At 37.1% G+C, this 16,742-nt stretch overlaps 2 protein-coding genes across 25 annotated transcripts; both read left to right on the top strand.

Annotated features, from left to right (window-relative positions):
• The first annotated feature begins 224 nt into the window (after positions 1 to 224).
• On the top strand, positions 225 to 12,166 carry LOC112183342 (peroxisomal (S)-2-hydroxy-acid oxidase GLO4). 16 transcript variants are annotated; one of them, XM_040514332.1, is made up of 12 exons: positions 225 to 365; positions 812 to 962; positions 1,036 to 1,160; positions 1,235 to 1,281; positions 1,356 to 1,433; positions 1,511 to 1,635; positions 1,751 to 1,808; positions 1,949 to 2,011; positions 2,216 to 2,288; positions 2,523 to 2,623; positions 11,607 to 11,711; positions 11,811 to 12,166. In XM_040514332.1, exons 2-12 carry the CDS (start codon positions 820 to 822, stop codon positions 11,988 to 11,990), a joined length of 1,098 nt encoding a protein of 365 aa, XP_040370266.1. In that variant the 5' UTR covers positions 225 to 365; positions 812 to 819; the 3' UTR covers positions 11,991 to 12,166. The 16 variants fall into 16 exon arrangements, 11 of the variants coding, with proteins under 11 accessions (XP_040370266.1, XP_040370267.1, XP_040370263.1 ...); XR_005806291.1 differs by lacking the exons at positions 2,523 to 2,623; positions 11,607 to 11,711; positions 11,811 to 12,166 and adding exons at positions 2,848 to 3,336; positions 3,822 to 3,958; XR_005806295.1 differs by lacking the exons at positions 2,523 to 2,623; positions 11,607 to 11,711; positions 11,811 to 12,166 and adding exons at positions 2,848 to 3,336; positions 3,806 to 3,931.
• An 886-nt stretch (positions 12,167 to 13,052) lies between these two features.
• On the top strand, positions 13,053 to 16,175 carry LOC112183338 (peroxisomal (S)-2-hydroxy-acid oxidase GLO4). 9 transcript variants are annotated; one of them, XM_024321684.2, is made up of 12 exons: positions 13,053 to 13,129; positions 13,640 to 13,788; positions 13,862 to 13,986; positions 14,061 to 14,107; positions 14,182 to 14,259; positions 14,337 to 14,461; positions 14,555 to 14,630; positions 14,771 to 14,833; positions 15,038 to 15,110; positions 15,355 to 15,455; positions 15,595 to 15,699; positions 15,802 to 16,167. In XM_024321684.2, exons 2-12 carry the CDS (start codon positions 13,646 to 13,648, stop codon positions 15,979 to 15,981), a joined length of 1,116 nt encoding a protein of 371 aa, XP_024177452.1. In that variant the 5' UTR covers positions 13,053 to 13,129; positions 13,640 to 13,645; the 3' UTR covers positions 15,982 to 16,167. The 9 variants fall into 9 exon arrangements, with proteins under 9 accessions (XP_024177452.1, XP_040370273.1, XP_040370268.1 ...); XM_040514339.1 differs by having other exon boundaries at positions 13,057 to 13,195; positions 13,638 to 13,788; positions 15,797 to 16,175; XM_040514334.1 differs by having other exon boundaries at positions 13,057 to 13,195; positions 13,638 to 13,788.
• Positions 16,176 to 16,742: the final 567 nt, after the last annotated feature.

Genomic DNA, 16,742 nt, shown 5'->3' with positions numbered 1-16,742 from the left:
TGCCAGTGTAAAGTCTAGTATACAGATCATCATGTCACGACCTGGGTGTCCCAAACGGTCATGCCAAAGCCTACATGTGTCAGACATGGTTGGATTCAATTATTCAAATACTGGTTGGATTCAATTATCTCAGTCCCCACAAAATATAGTACTTCATATCAACAGTGACAAAAAAATATATATAAACACTGATCACCCCCACAACACTCACAAAAAAACAAAAAGAAAAAAGGTATAATTGTATGTTTTCTATCTGAAATTCAACACTTATTTGATCAAGAACTATCAGATTGTGAAAGGTACAGTGGCTTTTCATCTCTGAAGAACAAAAGAATATTGGGTTTTCTAAATCTTCTGTCATAGCTATCTTGTAGCTTGTTTTTGGTTTGATTTGAGCTTATTTGGTAACCATGTGAGCATGAACGCTCTTATATTCCACTTCTTATGGTAATTATGATTTCTTTCTAATTGTTTTGAAGAAGTTCCCAGCTAGTTTTGATCTAGTTATGAAGTATAAAATTGAAGCTTTTATTTCTGCACTGTTTTCTTCAGAACAAAAGTGTAAACTAGAAGTCAATTGTGGGAATGTTTATTCAACCTGATTGATATACTCTTTATCGATCTCCCTGTATTTCTCTGTAAAGTGCTCATTTTAAGATTGCAATTGAATGGATCAGGTAAGATTCATCAAACTCGAGAGTTACCGAGTGAAATCTGTTCTCTTTCAGTAGTTCTTGACATAAATATGTGATATTGTCTAGGATAGATTGCCTGGAACTTGATGATTAGGTTTGATTAATGTTTAGGTTTCAGGGATAAATGGCATCTGAACCTGTAAATGTCAATGAATTCCAAGAATTGGCTAAGCAAGTCCTTCCAAAAATGTACTATGATTTCTATACTGGGGGAGCTGAGGACCAGTTCACGCTAAAAGAGAATGTTGAAGCATTTCGCAGAATCACGTAATGTATAACTGTCTTGATGATTTATGTAATATTGCGAATCACTTGAATAATATATGTGTTTTTCTATCAGATTAAGGCCTAGAGTTCTGGTAGATGTTAGCAGGATCGATATGTCAACCACTGTATTGGGTTACAAAATCTCAGCGCCTATAATGATTGCTCCTACTTCTAGGCATCAGTTAGCACACCCTGAAGGTCTAATTTGTCTCACAAGAGTTTCAGTTAAGATTGGTGAATTTCAGACATTAAGTTTTTACCTGCTCTTTCAGGAGAGGTGGCTACTGCTAGAGCTGCAGCTGCATCCAACACTATAATGGTATTTATATCAAATTTATTGAATTCACATGTAACTGGAGTTAGGTGTTTGAATGGTAGTGTTTTCCTTGATAGATTTTGTCCTACTCTTCTACCTGCACTGTGGAGGAGGTTGCTTCGAGCTGCAATGCTGTTCGGTTCTTCCAATTATATGTACTTATTCGCTCCTGAGCTCATTTCAGTTCACTTGTCAATCATTTATTTATAGCAAATTTCTTCTAATGGTACAGGTTTTCAAGAGACGGGATATATCTGATCAGATAGTTCAAAGAGCTGAAAAAAATGGGTACAAGGCTATTGTACTAACTGTCGATGCTCCCAGACTTGGTAGAAGAGAGGCAGACATAAAGAACAAGTAAGCATCTTCCTATTTTGTTTTGTTCTTTTTCTCTAAATTTCAAATCATGTCAAATATTGTTCTGGAAATCCTATATGATTCATCGAATGGTGACAAATTAATGTTTTCGCAGAATGATTTCAACTCAATTGAAAAACTTCGAAGGCCTAATATCAACTGAACTAGACTCTGTGAGTTGTATAGTTAACTTTAAAATTTTCATTATGTTATATGCAAGAATCATTCTAAAGAGAAATGGCATTGCCTAATATTTCTTTCTAATACATTATACATGCATGTTTATTTATATGCATGCACACTTACTCTGCAGGATGAAGGATCCAACTTGGAAGCTTATGTCAGAGCGGTCTATGATGATTCTTTGTGCTGGGAGGTATAAGTCAGCATACCCTACTGATCATATGCTCTTATGCTTCTAGATTATAGGTCATGGACTCATCAGGCTTCTCTTTACCTTTCATACGACTCCACTACAAAGATGCATGATTCATTCAGATTTTGTTTTGTTTTAACTTTTTGAAGTGCCTACGTTACCGATTCTTATTCTTGAATTCCTGGTTTGGAACAATATATGCAGGACGTAATAGGATGGTTAAAATCTATTACAAACTTGCCAATTCTAGTCAAGGGTATCCTCACTCATGAAGATGGTAAGATCAACTAATTAAGGCTCCATCTCTTGGTATCTGTGGCTATATATCTTTAATTACCCTCTGTAAATATCAACTTCTGAAGGAAAAGTATAGTAAACGTATAAAGGGAAAAGGTCTAGGAAACATTGACTTTCAATTCATTTCATGACTATAACTTGACAAGTCCTAATAGTAAATGGGATAAATTAGTTCGACTAAGCCCTTCGAAAATTTAATGTTCTACCATTTCAGCAAGAAAGGCTGTGGAAGTTGGTGTTGCCGGGATTGTTGTCTCTAATCATGGAGCACGACAACTAGACTACACACCGGCCACTATTTCTGTCCTGGAAGAGGTGGGGACTCTTTTCCCTAATTGATTTATATTGCTGATGTGTTAGTATTAAAGTATTGGCATTCCACCGGCCACAAAACTCTACCACATTAACCATGTGTGAAGTTCAAAAGTACTTTATTTAATTCCTTGAGAAAAGTTGTTGAAAGCATGTGTGTTGCTTTGCTTTTTCATCATGCACTCGGAGACCAAACATGCATAAATTGTTTTAATTACTTTATGAAGATAATGCGGTCAAAGAGCCTCAACAGCATGGAGGATTAATTAAACATCATATAGTGGTCTTGCTGTCAAGGCGTGAACCAAGAGAAAGCTTGCTATCTTTGGTTTCTGTTGCTCTAAGCAAAGACTCGAAAAGAGGAGAGGTGGGAGACATGCTTTTTAAGCATGAACATCAAAATCAGATCGGTTCTTCAAAATACCAAAAGCTGAAGAAAATTGCAGGTTCTCTTTTAGTCTTCTTCCTTTCAGTCATGTGCTCTCTTTCATTTTACACATCCTCACGGTCGAAAAAGAATAAGAAGAAAATAGCAGCTACGTTTTCCATCTTCACAACCTTGTTGTCAAAGAATAAGAAAAGGAGGAAGCAGCTGTATTGATTTCGATCTCGCCTTGCTGTCCAATCATGAACACGGAAGTGGGAAGCAATTGGTTCCCATCTCGTCTTGCTGTCCACTCGATGCAATCATGAAGTCTTTGCTGTCTAAGATGAAAGTAAGTGCATCTACATCTGGTGATCTTACTTGAACCAAGCTGAAGCATTCTTGCTGATTTCTTTCTTGTATAAATATACAAGTTCTGTGGTTCTTCTGATTATTGAAACAGCTTTGAGTTTCAATCATTTGGTTGTAAAAGAGTCGTCTCTTTGTTGCTCTGTTTTGTTCCATGTTGAAAACAGTTTGTAAAACAACTGGTGTGTCTGTCCAGTAAGGATTGCAGCAGTCATTGCAATCCCAGAGTTAATGTGTAATCTGTTTTGATTAGTGAATCATTGGGTTCTCAAGAGTTAGAGCCCCGCAGTGTTTTTGATCTCAATTGAGGTTTTCACTGCGTGACCAATGTTGTTGTGTTATGCATATTCTCTGTTCTTGTTTATGTAGAGATTATAATCTGCCACTCTATCTGGAGTTTATACATCCTTGTATTTACCATTGGCATCAGAGCGGGTTCTAAAGAGTTTTAGTTGATCCGTGATCAAGGATGGAACATCAACGTGACAGAGCCTCTAGCTCCATTAATTGTCCACCTTTGTTTGATGGAGAAGATTACTCACAATGGAAGATTATGATGAGGGCGTTTCTCTACTCTCAAGATGAAAATATGTGGAATATAGTGGAAATTGGTTGGGAACATCCAACCAAGGCAGAAGACTCCAAGAAAGAAGCAGATGTGAGTTCTACAAGAATTCCTAAGCCTAGAAAGGAATGGACTGAGGAGGAGGTTCGTGACAGAAATTGTGATTTCAAGGCACGAAATTCATTATTCACAGCTCTATCCAAGAATGAGAGAATGAGAATTAGCCACTGTGACACTGCCAAACAAGCATGGGATCTTCTCCAAGTCACCTATGAAGGAAATAAAAAAGTTAGAGGGCAGAAACTTCAACGGCTAGTCTTGGAATTTGAGAATATGTCAATGGCTGAAGATGAATCAATTGACGACTTTCATGCTCGGCTTCTCAATGTAACTAGTCAATGTCGGAGCTTGGATGATCCAGTTGAGGAGCACCGAATTGTCAAGAAGTTTCTTAGATCTCTTCCTCCAAAATTCCAGGCCAAACAAATTGCTATTGAGGAGGCTCAGGATCTAGATATCTACTCTCTTGATGAACTGGTGGGAAATCTCAAAACTTTTGAGATGAGACTCAAACCGAATAAAAAGGTAAAAGATGTTGCTTTTTCTTCCGTTAAAATAAAGATGATATTATTGATAATTCTGTGGATTTAGCTTTATTAACAAAAGAGTTCAAAAACTTTCTGAAATATAAAAACTCTTCTGGAAATAATTCAAAGAACTTTTCTGACTCAAAAAGAGGTCAAATATCTGATAATCGTTTTGACAAAAATTCAAAATTTGTCAAAATTGCTCAAAAGAAAAGTTTTCCTGACAAACCTAAATGTTATGAATGTGGTGGAATTGGACATATTGCTGCTAACTGTGGTAACAGGAGATATAATTCACGTGATAACAAAGCTTTAAAATCCACATGGAGTGATAGTGATGAAGGATCTCAATCGGATTCTGAAGAGGTAAATCTTGCTCTTACTTCCTCTATTCATACTGATTTGTCTGATAATTCTGATTTAGAAGATGAGGATCTTGATGAAGAAACTAATAAAAAGTGTAAGCAATTGTATGATGCTTCAAAAATTGTTCTTCGAAAAAATTACAAACTTGAAGAAGAAATTACATTCTTAAGATTGGAAAAAGAAAAACTTGAGCAAAAATTTGAAAATTCTTTAAGAGAATGGGACAAAGAACGTTCTAACTTCGTTGATAAGATTCAAGTTTCGCAGAATGAGGTCAAGAGTCAAGATTGGGACAAGGAGCATGATGATCTTATTAACAAAATTAAAATCTTGCAGGTTGAAGTCAAAGCTCAGTGTAGTTTAAATGTTTCACTAACTTTTGAAAATGAGAAATTGCAGGATGAGCTACTTAAAGTCAAGGAAAGTTTCAACAAATTCTCTATAGGGTCAGAAAAGGTTTCTAAGATGATGGGAATTGGCAAAGCTCATGGTAATAAAGAAGGATTAGGTTATAATGGTGAGTCCTGCAAACCCTTGGTGTTTGTAAAAAGTGTGGGAGGTGAAAATTTCTCAAGTCAGGCACAAAGCACTAGTGACAACAAGTCTGCCACCAAATTGACTGTAAGACCAGAACCTCATGAAGCCATTCAATCACATCAGAAAGGTTTTTCGGTAAGTTCTGACATGCACACCTCTGTGCGTCAGCCCAGGTATACTCATAACTCAAAATTTTTTGTTCCTACTTGTCATTATTGTGGAAAATTAGGACACATACGTCCTAGGTGCAATATGCTTCGTAGTGTTACTCAAAATCAGAGGAAAACGATGGGTATTAACTCACATGCCTCATTGCAAGCTGAGTTGAAAGAAGGTCTGAATCTAATCGCCAGGATTGCAAAGCTGGCTTCAATCCCCGTGGATCTGGAAACAAAGACAAAATCAACTTGGGTCAAGAAAGGACCCAAATGCTTCTCAGCTAAGATTGATAATTGTGACATACCTTCTGAATACATTGATGCCACGTGTTTGCTTTCCTCTTGCAGCTCTAGAAATGAATTTGAATATGTGGAAGCTACTTGTCTCGTGGCCTTGACTGCACTCGCTGATAAGAAAGGTGATGTCTGGTATGTTGATAGTGGGTGCTCAAGACATATGACCGGTGAAAAGAGTTGGTTTGTGTCTTTTTCAAGCGAATTCACAACCGGATCAGTCACGTTTGGAGATGGGAAAAAGGCCAAGGTAATGGGTAAGGGAACGGTAAATACACCAGGTATTCCTAATCTCCAAAATGTCTTGTTTGTTGAAGGGCTTCATGCAAATCTCATAAGTGTTAGTCAATTAACCGATGATTATGAGGATGTAAATTTTAATAAAACAAGATGTATTGTAACTGATAACAATGGCAAAAATATTATGGGTGGTTTGCGTTCAAAAGATAATTGTTATCATGTACGTGCTAATAAATCTGTTGAAGTGCAGACATGTTTGAAAGCCAAGACATCGGATGATGTTCTTGAACTTTGGCATAGGCGTCTGGGGCATGTAAACTTTCAAGACTTGCTGAAACTCTCACACAAGGAAAGTGTAAGAGGTATGCCTTTTCTGAGTGGTAAGCCAGACAAGATGTGTGATGGTTGCAAGGTAGGTAAGCAAACTCGTGCCTCACATGGAGCAATTAATTCATCCACTACAACTCATCCATTGGAACTTATGCATATGGACCTTGTTGGACCTTCACAAACCGAAAGCATGGGTGGTAAGAAATACATTTTGGTTGTAGTTGATGATTTATCACGTTTTACTTGGGTGAATTTCCTTAGAGAGAAGAGTGATACTTTTGAAAGCTTTAAGGGATTGTGTAAAAGAATAACAAATGAAAAACATTCCTCAAACTTATGCATTGTTAGAGTTAGGACTGATAATGGAACTGAATTTAAGAATGCTTTGTTTGCTAATTTTTTTCTTGAGTATGGAATTTCACATGAGTTTTCAGCTCCAATTACCCCACAACAGAATGGTGTAGTTGAGAGAAAGAACAGGGTATTGCTAGACATGGGAAGAGTGATGCTACACTCAGCTGGACTTACTCCAAACCTTTGGGCCGAAGCGATTAGCACTGCTTGCTATACTGCAAACCGTGCATTCTTGAGACCAGGTACTAACAAAACTCCATATGAGCTATGGAAAGGTAAGAAACCCAATGTAAGTCATCTTCGTGTTTTTGGATCTCCTTGCTATATTTATAGAGATAGAGAATATCTTGGTAAATTTGATGCTAGGAGCGATAAAGGCATATTTCTTGGTTATTCTTTGGATAGTAGAGCTTACAGGGTGTACAACAAGCGAACCATGTCTGTAATGGAATCCTATAATGTATCTATTGATGATTGTGCTGTGAGTAATGTTCAGGTTAATCCAGATGAGGATCAACCCTCAGGAAGCCGAGTAAATGTGGGACTGAATGAAGAAACGGATGATTCCTCAAATGATCCTATTTTTGATCATCCACCAGTTCTAAGAACGGGCTTCAAGCAAGTTCAAAAAGATCATTCTACTCAGGACGTCATTGGGAACGTACATGAAGGGATTCAAACCCGCAGACAAGTTGCAACCAAGGTTAGTACTGATTCTGCTCTTGCATGCTTCTTGACTGAAAATGAAGTGAACATTAACATAATTTCTCATTGTGGTTTTGTGTCACTTATTGAACCAAAGAATGTTAAGGAGGCCTTGAATGATGATGAATGGATAAATGCCATGCATGATGAATTGAATCAATTTGCTAGGAATGATGTGTGGTATCTTGTGCCTAGGCTCAGTGAATTCAATGTAATAGGTACAAAATGGATTTTTCGGAATAAGAGTGATGAGCATGGTAATGTTACTAGGAACAAAGCTAGACTTGTTGCCCAAGGATATAAACAAGTTGAAGGACTTGATTTTGATGAAACTTTTGCTCCTGTTGCTAGACTTGAATCTGTTAGACTTCTTCTTGCAATTGCTTGTCATCTTCACTTTACATTATATCAAATGGATGTTAAAAGTGCCTTTCTAAATGGTGTGTTACAAGAAGAAGTATATGTTGAACAGCCTCAAGGATTCAAAGATCCTAGCAATCCTGATCATGTGTACAAACTCAAAAGGGCCCTGTATGGATTGAAACAGGCTCCAAGAGCCTGGTATGAGCGTTTGTCTACTCATCTAGTAAGCAAAGGATATATTCAAGGTTCAATTGATAAAACTTTGTTTATTAAAAGAGACAACAAACATGTCATGATTGCACAAGTTTATGTTGATGATATCATATTTGGCTCCACTTCTGATTCTTATGTTAAAGAATTCACTAACATCATGGAAAGTGAATTTGAGATGAGCATGTGTGGAGAGCTAAATTACTTTCTTGGACTTCAAGTTCGTCAACTGAAGACAGGTATGTTCCTATGTCAAACTAAATATGCTGAGAATCTTGTTAAGAAATTTGGACTTGAATATGCCAAAGCTGTGACAAATCCTATGAGTACAAGTGTCAAACTTACTGAGGATCTAACAGGTAAGTCTGTTGATCAAACTCTTTACAGAAGTATGATTGGTAGCCTACTGTATCTCACTGCTAGTAGACCTGACATATCTTATAGTGTAGGAGTTTGTGCTCGTTTTCAGGCAAATCCTAAAGAATCTCATTTGGAAGCTGTTAAGCGTATCATAAGATATGTCTCAGGCACTGCCACTTGTGGTGTCTATTTTACATTTGATTCTAATATTGAGATTGCTGGGTATTCTGATGCAGATTGGGGAGGAAATTTGAAGGATCGAAAAAGCACTTCTGGAGGTTGCTTTTTCATTGGAAACAACATGGTAGCCTGGCATAGCAAAAAGCAAAACTGTATATCTCTCTCCACAGCTGAAGCCGAATATGTAGCTGCAGGAAGCTGTTGTACTCAAATGCTTTGGATGAAGCAAATGCTTCGAGATTATGGGTTTTCTCAAGGTAAGTTGACTATCTTATGTGATAACTCAAGTGCTATAAATATTTCCAAGAATCCAGTGCAACACTCACGCACTAAGCACATTGACATGAGATATCATTTTATTCGAGATTTGGTTGAAAGGAATTTACTTGAATTAGCATTTGTTCCAACTGAGCATCAATTAGCTGATTTATTCACCAAACCCTTGGATACTGCTCGTTTTGAATCACTTAGAAGCGCAATTGGTGTTCTAAGTTCTGCAACTCTCCCCTGATTTAACTATATCTTGGCATGCATTCACATTGTTTGACATATTTGTATAGGTGCATTGATTGCATGTGTGGTTTGTATCCCGTAGTGTCTATCAGTTTCATTTGAACTTAGATTGATAAGGTTTCTACTCCCTTCCTTAAATATGAGTGTGATGAGATGATTAGCATGTTTTGAACTTATTCTTACATCACTCTGTAATCTTGAGCATGATCAAAATATTCTCTATCACTTTGTATGATCACATGCACACATACTCCTTGTGGTGGTAAGTAACATTTTTGGTTGACTTGTTCTTAGTTCACACATACGAAGTTGTTAAAATGTTATTATTGCTCCTCGCTAAAAAGGTATAATATTTTTGGAGCATGGCCAGGCTATTCCCAAAGTAAACAGGTCTTGGTCGTGACGAACGATATGAGGTTTTGGGAAGAAAAGGGAATGGTTTGGCCACCCCGGTGGAATGTAAAATTATTGACTCGAGTTGATATGTCCTTTGGGATGTCCTTGTTACATCTAGTACCCTAAAGTCATCTGACTTGGGAGCTGCTGGCATAAAACTCGTTACATGAGTCTTAGTTTACTTGTGCAAAACTTGATGTTGTGTGAAAAGGCAAAAGAAAAATTAAAAAAAAAAATTGTGCCCACACGGAGATATAAGGGGGAATATCTATGTGGTTCATTTATTCTCGTCGTGTGTGTGTTCTGATTTCAAGGATTCTAATGATGCTACACACTCCACTTTGAGTTATGTTCACTCACACTACAAAGGTATAGAATACTCGATCATCTTCCAGTTTACCTTGTGGTTGTCAAAAATGGTTTACTCATGTGACCTTATCTTGTTGCTTTCATGATTAAGGATTTGTGGTCGTACTCTTGTCTGAAAAGCTATGCAAATTGAATCTGTTCTTAACTCTTGGATATGAACCCACTCATTGTGTGTTTGCATTTCATTATTGAATTCTTCATAACATGATAAATTGAGGGGGAGTTCCGGTACTTAAGACATTTTGATGTGCTCTATCTGATTCGGAATATAGTAATCTTTCTTCTACATAGCTTCCGCTGCGCACTCGACCTTTGGCATCCCTATCCCAAAAAGGGGGAGAAAGTTGTTTGGGATCATGATCTTTGTTAAGGACAATATTGCTAGACATGTTAATGGGTTGAACTAATGTTTGCACTTCTTGTTGAGTGAAAAAAAAAATGTTTCAGGAACTAAGGATTCTCCAAGTACTTCTTGAGGGGGAGCTTGTCAGCGATGTAGAGTTTTGGTTAGGAATGCCAAAGGGGGAGATTGTTAGTATTAAAGTATTGGCATTCCACCGGCCACAAAACTCTACCACATTAACCATGTGTGAAGTTCAAAAGTACTTTATTTAATTCCTTGAGAAAAGTTGTTGAAAGCATGTGTGTTGCTTTGCTTTTTCATCATGCACTCGGAGACCAAACATGCATAAATTGTTTTAATTACTTTATGAAGATAATGCGGTCAAAGAGCCTCAACAGCATGGAGGATTAATTAAACATCATATAGTGGTCTTGCTGTCAAGGCGTGAACCAAGAGAAAGCTTGCTATCTTTGGTTTCTGTTGCTCTAAGCAAAGACTCGAAAAGAGGAGAGGTGGGAGACATGCTTTTTAAGCATGAACATCAAAATCAGATCGGTTCTTCAAAATACCAAAAGCTGAAGAAAATTGCAGGTTCTCTTTTAGTCTTCTTCCTTTCAGTCATGTGCTCTCTTTCATTTTACACATCCTCACGGTCGAAAAAGAATAAGAAGAAAATAGCAGCTACGTTTTCCATCTTCACAACCTTGTTGTCAAAGAATAAGAAAAGGAGGAAGCAGCTGTATTGATTTCGATCTCGCCTTGCTGTCCAATCATGAACACGGAAGTGGGAAGCAATTGGTTCCCATCTCGTCTTGCTGTCCACTCGATGCAATCATGAAGTCTTTGCTGTCTAAGATGAAAGTAAGTGCATCTACATCTGGTGATCTTACTTGAACCAAGCTGAAGCATTCTTGCTGATTTCTTTCTTGTATAAATATACAAGTTCTGTGGTTCTTCTGATTATTGAAACAGCTTTGAGTTTCAATCATTTGGTTGTAAAAGAGTCGTCTCTTTGTTGCTCTGTTTTGTTCCATGTTGAAAACAGTTTGTAAAACAACTGGTGTGTCTGTCCAGTAAGGATTGCAGCAGTCATTGCAATCCCAGAGTTAATGTGTAATCTGTTTTGATTAGTGAATCATTGGGTTCTCAAGAGTTAGAGCCCCGCAGTGTTTTTGATCTCAATTGAGGTTTTCACTGCGTGACCAATGTTGTTGTGTTATGCATATTCTCTGTTCTTGTTTATGTAGAGATTATAATCTGCCACTCTATCTGGAGTTTATACATCCTTGTATTTACATGATGCAACTTGTAAGACAAAAAATTGTGCCAATATTAAGTAAGAAGAAAGCTTGCTTATATACCTGTTTGCTATCATCTTTTCAGGTGGTTCAAGCTGTTGGAGGGAAAGTTCCTGTTCTTTTTGATGGAGGAATACGGCGAGGAACTGATGTCTTCAAGGCATTGGCCCTCGGTGCACAAGCCGTCCTTGTAAAGATCTCCATGCCACTACTGTTTGAATCATCTAGCTTATCAATCTTTTTATACATTTTTTCCTGCGAGAATTGTAATGTAAATGTGTTAGTGCAGGTTGGAAGGCCGGTTATCTATGGCCTTGCAGCAAATGGAGAAAATGGGGTGAGAAAGGTCATGAAGATGTTGAAGGATGAGTTAGAGCTCACTATGGCTCTCTCTGGCTGTCCTAGTGTTAAGGATATTACCAGGAGCCACGTGAGAACAGAATGTGAAAGACTCCGCTCCCAGCTTTAACTCCTTCAAGCATCAAAATAAGAAATGGAGTCATTATCCAATTTGGGAAATCTGCAAACGTTTATCCAAAAGTACTATGTGTTAAATGTAGACCTGAAATAAGCTCCCAACATTAATTTACTTGTTAAACAAAATTTATATATCATATTGGTTAATTTTGGGCACTTAGTATACCGTCTCGAACCTCATAATGTGTTTGATTAACTTTTATCTAATATACATATCTTATCCAGAACAAGGCCTCGCTCTGAAATTAAAGTGCAAGGTTGGAGTTTATGGTCATTTTTCGGTTGCATATCTACATCTCGACCGTTCAGTTTTTAGGTACTAATGTATAGATCATCTCTACAAAATTTCAGCGAAATTGATAGTCGTTAAGGCATTGATAACTGCCTTAAAGCTAGTACGGTTCAGGTTTGACATATTCAGTTCGTTCATTGGTTTAAGTGAGTTAGATACCTTAAAGACCTTCAATTTGGCTGAAATTTTGTAGAGATGATCTATATATTAGTACCTAAAAACTGAACGGTCAAGATGTGGATATGCGACCGAAAAGTGACCCTAAACTCCAACCTCACTCTGAAATTAAAGTGCGAGGTTGGAGTTTAGGGACACTTTTCGGTCGCATATGCACATCTCGACCGTTCAGTTTTTAGGTACTAATGTATAGATCATCTCTGCAAAATTTCAGCTAAATTGATAGTGTTTAAGGTATTGATAACAGCCTTAAAGCTAATACGGTTCATGTTTGACAGATTCAGTTCGTCCATTGGTTTAAGCGAGTTAGATACCTTAAAGACCATCAATTTCATTGAAATTTTGCAGAGATGATCTATACATTAGTACCTAGAAACTTAACGGTTGAGATGTGGATATGCGACCGAAAAGTGACCCTAAACCCTAACCTCGCTCTGAAATTTCAAAGCGAGTACTCGCTCTGGATAGGATCTAGTTGGATTCAATTATCTCAGTCCCCACAAAATATAGTACTTCATATCAACAGTGACAAAAAAAATATATCAACACTGATCACCCCCACAACACACTCACAAAAAAAACAAAAAGAAAAAAGGTATAATTGTATGTTTTCTATCTGAAATTCAACACTTATTTGATCAAGAAATATCATATTGTGAAAGGTACAGTGGCTTTTCATCTCTGAAGAACAAAAGAATATTGGGTTTTCTAAATCTTCTGTCATAGCTATCTTGTAGCTTCTTTTGGTTTGATTTGAGCTTATTTGGTAACCATGTGAGCATGAACGCTCTTATATTCCACTTATGGTAATTATGATTTCTTTCTAATTGTTTTGAAGAAGTTCCCAGCTAGTTTTGAGCTAGTTATGAAGTATAAAATTGAAGCTTTTATTTCTGCACTGTTTTCTTTAGAACAAAAGTGTAAACTAGAAGTCAATTGTGGGAATGTTTATTCAACCTGATTGATATACTCTTTATCGATCTCCCTGTATTTCTCTGTAAAGTGCTCATTTTAAGATTGCAATGGAATGGTTCAGGTAAGATTCATCAAACTCGAGAGTTACCGAGTGAGATCTGTTCTCTTTCAGTAGTTTTTGACATAAACATGTGATATTGTCTGGGATAGATTGCCTGGAACTTGATGATTAGGTTTGATTAATGTTTAGGTTTCAGGGATAAATGGCATCTGAACCTGTAAATGTCAATGAATTCCAAGAATTGGCTAAGCAAGTCCTTCCAAAAATGTACTATGATTTCTATACTGGGGGAGCTGAGGACCAGTTCACGCTAAAAGAGAATGTTGAAGCATTTCGCAGAATCACGTAATGTATAACTGTCTTGATGATTTATGTAATATTGCGAATCACTTGAATGATATATGTGTTTTTCTATTAGATTAAGGCCTAGAGTTCTGGTAGATGTTAGCAGGATCGATATGTCAACCACTGTATTGGGTTACAAAATCTCAGCGCCGATAATGATTGCTCCTACTTCTATGCATCAGTTAGCACACCCTGAAGGTCTAATTTGTCTGACAAGAGGTTCAGTTAAGATTGGTAAATTTCAGACATTAAGTTTTTACCTGCTCTTTCAGGAGAGGTGGCTACTGCTAGAGCTGCAGCTGCATCCAACACTATAATGGTATTTATATCAAATTTATTGAATGCACATGTAACTGGAGTTAGGTGTTTGAATTGTAGTGTTTTCCTTGATAGATTTTGTCCTACTCTTCTACCTGCACTGTGGAGGAGGTTGCTTCGAGCTGCAATGCTGTTCGGTTCTTTCAACTATATGTACTTATTCGCTCCTGAGCTCATTTCAGTTCACTTGTCAATCATTTATTTATAGCAAATTTCTTCTAATGGTACAGGTTTTCAAGAGACGAGATATATCGGCTCAGATAGTTCAAAGAGCTGAAAAAAATGGATACAAGGCTATTGTACTAACTGTCGATGCTCCCAGGCTTGGTAGAAGAGAGGCAGACATAAAGAACAAGTAAGTATCGTCCCATTTTGTTTTGTTCTTTTTCTCGAAATTTCAAATCATGTCAAATATTGTTCTGGAAATCCTATATGATTCATCGAACGGTGACAAATGTTTTCGCAGAATGATTTCACCTCAGTTGAAAAACTTCGAAGGCCTAATATCAACTGAACTAGACTGTGTGAGTTGTATAGTTAAATTTAAAATTTTCATTATGTTATACGCAAGAATTATTCTAGAGAGAAATGGCATTGCCTATTATTTCTTTCTAATACATTATACATGCATGTTTATTTATATGCATGCACACTTACTCTGCAGGATGAAGGATCCAACTTGGAAGCTTTTGTCAGAGCGGTCTATGATGATTCTTTGTGCTGGGAGGTATAAGTCAGCATACCCTACTGATCATATGCTCTTATGCTTCTAGATTGTAGGTCATGGACTCATCAGGCTTCTCTTTACCTTTCATACGACTCCACTACAGATATGAATGATTCATATAGATTTTGTTTTGTTTTAACTTTTTGAAGTGCCTACGTTACCGATTCTTATTCTTGAATTCCTGGTTTGGAACAATATCTGCAGGACGTAATAGGATGGTTAAAATCTATTACAAACTTGCCAATTCTAGTCAAGGGTATACTCACTCATGAAGATGGTAAGATCAACTAATTAAGGCTCCATCTCTTGGTATCTGTGACTGTATATCTTTAATTACCTTCTGTAAATATCTACTCGTGAAGGAAAAGTATAGTAAACGTATAAAGGAAAAAGGTCTAGGAATTAACATTGACTTTGAATTCATTTCATGACTATAACTTGACGAGTCATAATAGTAAAATATTGCACAAATTAGCTCGACTAAGCCCTTCGAAAATTTAATATATGTTCTACCATTTCAGCAAGAAAGGCTGTGGAAGTTGGTGTTGCCGGGATTGTTGTCTCTAATCATGGAGCACGACAACTTGACTACACTCCGGCCACCATTTCTGTCCTGGAAGAGGTGGGACTCTTTTCCCTAATTGATTTATATTGCTGATGCAACTTGTTAAGACAAAAATTTGTGCCAATATCAAGTAAGAAGAAAGCTTGCTTCTTCATGTTAGTTATTGGTATAAACCTGTTTGCTATCATCTTTTCAGGTGCTTCAAGCTGTTGGAGGGAAAGTTCCTGTTCTTTTTGATGGAGGAATACGACGAGGAACTGATGTCTTCAAGGCATTAGCCCTCGGTGCACAAGCCGTCCTTGTAAAGATCTCCATGCCACTACTGTTTGAATCATCTAGCTTATCAATCTTTCTATAAAAAAATTTCCTGCTAGAAATGTAAAATGTAAATGTGTTAGTGCAGGTTGGAAGGCCTGTTATCTATGGCCTTGCAGCAAATGGAGAAGACGGGGTGAGAAAGGTGATGAAGATGTTGAAGGATGAGTTAGAGCTCACTATGGCTCTCTCTGGCTGTCCTAGTGTTAAGGATATTACCAGGAGCCACGTGAGAACAGAATGTGGAAGACTCCGCTCCCAGCTTTAACTCCTTCAAGCATCAAAATAAGAAATGGAGTCATTATCCAATTTGGGAAATCTGCAAATGTTTATACAAAAGTACTATGTGTTAAGTGTAAACCTGAAATAAGCTCCCGACATTAATTCACTTGTTAAACAAATTTTATATAGGGTGCAGTTATATATTACCACCCTACTAAATGTTTAGTTCACCCTACAATCAATTTTTTACCCATAAAGTTTAAATTTTGCCCTCACAATTAAATTGAAAATAACTACAGAAAGAAATGAAAAATAAACATTTTCGTCTTCCACCCAGACCTCCAGTCTTCTCAAATCATATGATCTTTCCTTCTATTTAGGAATAGGCTCAGAATTAGGGTTATGACAATCACTATTAATTATGGAAGATTACATAAGTAGGAAGATGATAGTGAATTAGAGTTATTACAATCCTCTATTAATTGTGACAATCATCCAGACCTCCATTATTGAGGATAATGGATGCAATTAACAATGATAGCATCAAGTTTCTTTGGAGCTTTTGGGCATGGCTATATATGATAGAAATGCCTCCGTAGCAACCATTCACATACCATGCTTGACATACATGCGCCTCAACAACTCGACCTCATAGGCCAAGGAATTGATTGCGTCCTCCAACCCTGGCCACATTGACAGAGGTACGCCTGCGTGCGTTGGTTATGGCTACTGCAGTTTTAGTGTTGAATAACTAATTATCAGTTGATTTGTTCAATTTTTTTTATTGATTGTTTTTTAGATAGGGTT

This window comes from Rosa chinensis, chromosome 2 (assembly GCF_002994745.2).
Source record: "Rosa chinensis cultivar Old Blush chromosome 2, RchiOBHm-V2, whole genome shotgun sequence".
Lineage (NCBI taxonomy): Eukaryota > Viridiplantae > Streptophyta > Magnoliopsida > Rosales > Rosaceae > Rosa > Rosa chinensis.
Note: the sequence above shows the minus strand (reverse complement) of the source record. Positions and strands in the feature narration are given on the sequence as shown.

Bases quoted from the DNA above. Each gene is read 5' to 3' on its own strand.
- LOC112183342 (XM_040514323.1), top strand. From the start codon at position 3,823: ATGGAACATCAACGTGACAGAGCCTCTAGCTCCATTAATTGTCCACCT. The intron at 4,504-5,270 runs GTAAAAGATGTT...GAGAAATTGCAG, and splicing joins GACTCAAACCGAATAAAAAG to GATGAGCTACTTAAAGTCAA.
- LOC112183338 (XM_040514336.1), top strand. From the start codon at position 13,646: ATGGCATCTGAACCTGTAAATGTCAATGAATTCCAAGAATTGGCTAAG. The intron at 14,260-14,336 runs GTACTTATTCGC...CTAATGGTACAG, and splicing joins TTCGGTTCTTTCAACTATAT to GTTTTCAAGAGACGAGATAT. The intron at 14,631-14,770 runs GTGAGTTGTATA...CTTACTCTGCAG, and splicing joins TATCAACTGAACTAGACTGT to GATGAAGGATCCAACTTGGA.